The sequence below is a fragment of the Myotis davidii genome, unplaced genomic scaffold (assembly GCF_000327345.1).
Source record: "Myotis davidii unplaced genomic scaffold, ASM32734v1 scaffold755, whole genome shotgun sequence".
NCBI classification, from domain to species: Eukaryota; Metazoa; Chordata; class Mammalia; order Chiroptera; family Vespertilionidae; genus Myotis; species Myotis davidii.
Genome location: NW_006286230.1, coordinates 82,290 through 83,948, shown reverse-complemented (window position 1 = coordinate 83,948; position 1,659 = coordinate 82,290). Strand labels below are relative to the sequence as shown.

The 1,659-nt window shown below is 34.5% G+C and overlaps 1 protein-coding gene across 1 annotated transcript in view; it reads right to left on the bottom strand.

Annotated features, from left to right (window-relative positions):
• The window catches only part of LOC102774352 (FRAS1-related extracellular matrix protein 2), a gene marked incomplete at its 5' end in the record, with an annotated part of 71,873 nt that overhangs the window by 68,413 nt on the left and 1,801 nt on the right, over positions 1-1,659 (bottom strand). Inside the window, one exon of the mRNA XM_006757371.2 lies at positions 975-1,184. Coding sequence (XP_006757434.1) covers positions 975-1,184 — 210 coding nt within the window. The remainder of the gene's footprint in view (positions 1-974; positions 1,185-1,659) is intronic.

Below are 1,659 nucleotides of genomic sequence, written 5' to 3'. Positions count from 1 at the left end.
TCCTGTCTTATTCCTCATCTTAAGGGAAATTATTTTAGTTTTTTCCCGTTGAGTATGATATTAGTTGTGAGTTTGGCATGTGGCCGTTATTATGTTGAGGTACAGTCCCTGTATTCCCACTTTGGGTGTGTCATTTATGGAGCTAATTGGGTGGTGCTCTGGTATGATCTGAAGCCAACCACCAGGCATGTTGGTTATGGTCCTCTTTGGAAAAGCTCGGTTTAGGCCAGATCAGCAATATCACATTTTTTTGAATGTGAGAGGAAGACTAAATTTTTGTGTGTGAGAGTATAATTCTATTCTAATAATTGGTAGAAGAAAGGGTATCAGTATGTGTTGAACTGTCTTCCCCCCTAGTACCTGAGACCGTGACTTTATATGGAGATAGGGTCTTTAGGGAGGTAAGTAAAACTGAAGTCATTAGGGTAAACCCTATTCAATATAACTTGTGTCCTTATGAAAAGGAGAAATTTAAAAAAATCCTCACTAGAGGACATGCTTAGAGAAAGGAAAAAGGGAGAGAGAGAGAGAAAGAGAGAGAGAGAGAGAGAGAGAGAGAGTAGCAGATATTTTTTAATTGATTTTGAGAGAGAGAGAGAGAGAGAGAGAGATGAGAAACTGCTTGTACAAACCACTCTGGCTGGGCCCTAACAAAGGGAAATTTTGACAGAGACACACATAGAAGATGATATGAAGACACAAAGGAAGAAAATGGCCATCTAAAAATCAAGGAGGGAGGCCTGGAATAGATATTTCCCTTACAGCCCTCTGAAGAAATCAACCCTTTCAACACCTTGATCTTGGACTTCTAACCACAAGAATTTTGACACAAGATATTTATGAGTCTATAGTACTTTGTTATGACAGCTCTAGCAAACTAATACAAGTATATAAACCTTAGTTTATTTTTTAATTTAATATTTATGTAAACTCTAGCTTATTAGTTTACTTATTATAACTTAATAAACACTCACAATCTGAGACAGAGTCGTTTATGGACACTGTGGCTTTGCTGGGCTCGCCAATGGCAGCATTCATAGGCATACGAAGCACCAGTTCAAGTTTCTCAATTCCCTCCAGCACTGGTTGTCCAAGATCATCCAGAATGATGACACGAACAGTCTGCATGCTGACTCCAGGTGCAAAATCTAAATTACGACTAATTCCCACATAGTCTGTTCCAGCTATGATAGTAACAAAAGAATTATTCAGTTGGGGACTGACTAAATTTAAACAAAATTATGATAAGCAAACCATGTAGTATATTTACAATTGTTTTAAAATGTAGACTAGCATAACATTACAGAAAAGTACATTTAATGAAATATAAAAGATTAATATCTACATTGGTTGAGATGATAAATCAAATATCAGTTTCTGAACTTTGTCATATCTATGTCTAATGTGTTATTTTAACTTTAGTTAAAATGTCTTATAGTTAGTTTCTCAATCTTTATTTTGTAATTCTAAAATGGAGCTAACAAAAATGAGATCTAAAATCGGTATATCAATCAAACATGATTATTATTAATTATATATGAAATAAATATAATAATTTAAATTTTGTTAACATTACGTAAGTATCTATATTTGTTTTTGTGAGTTACTAGAGAACATCTTATTTAAGTGTGTTGTTGCCTGCTGGTCAAACCAACACAT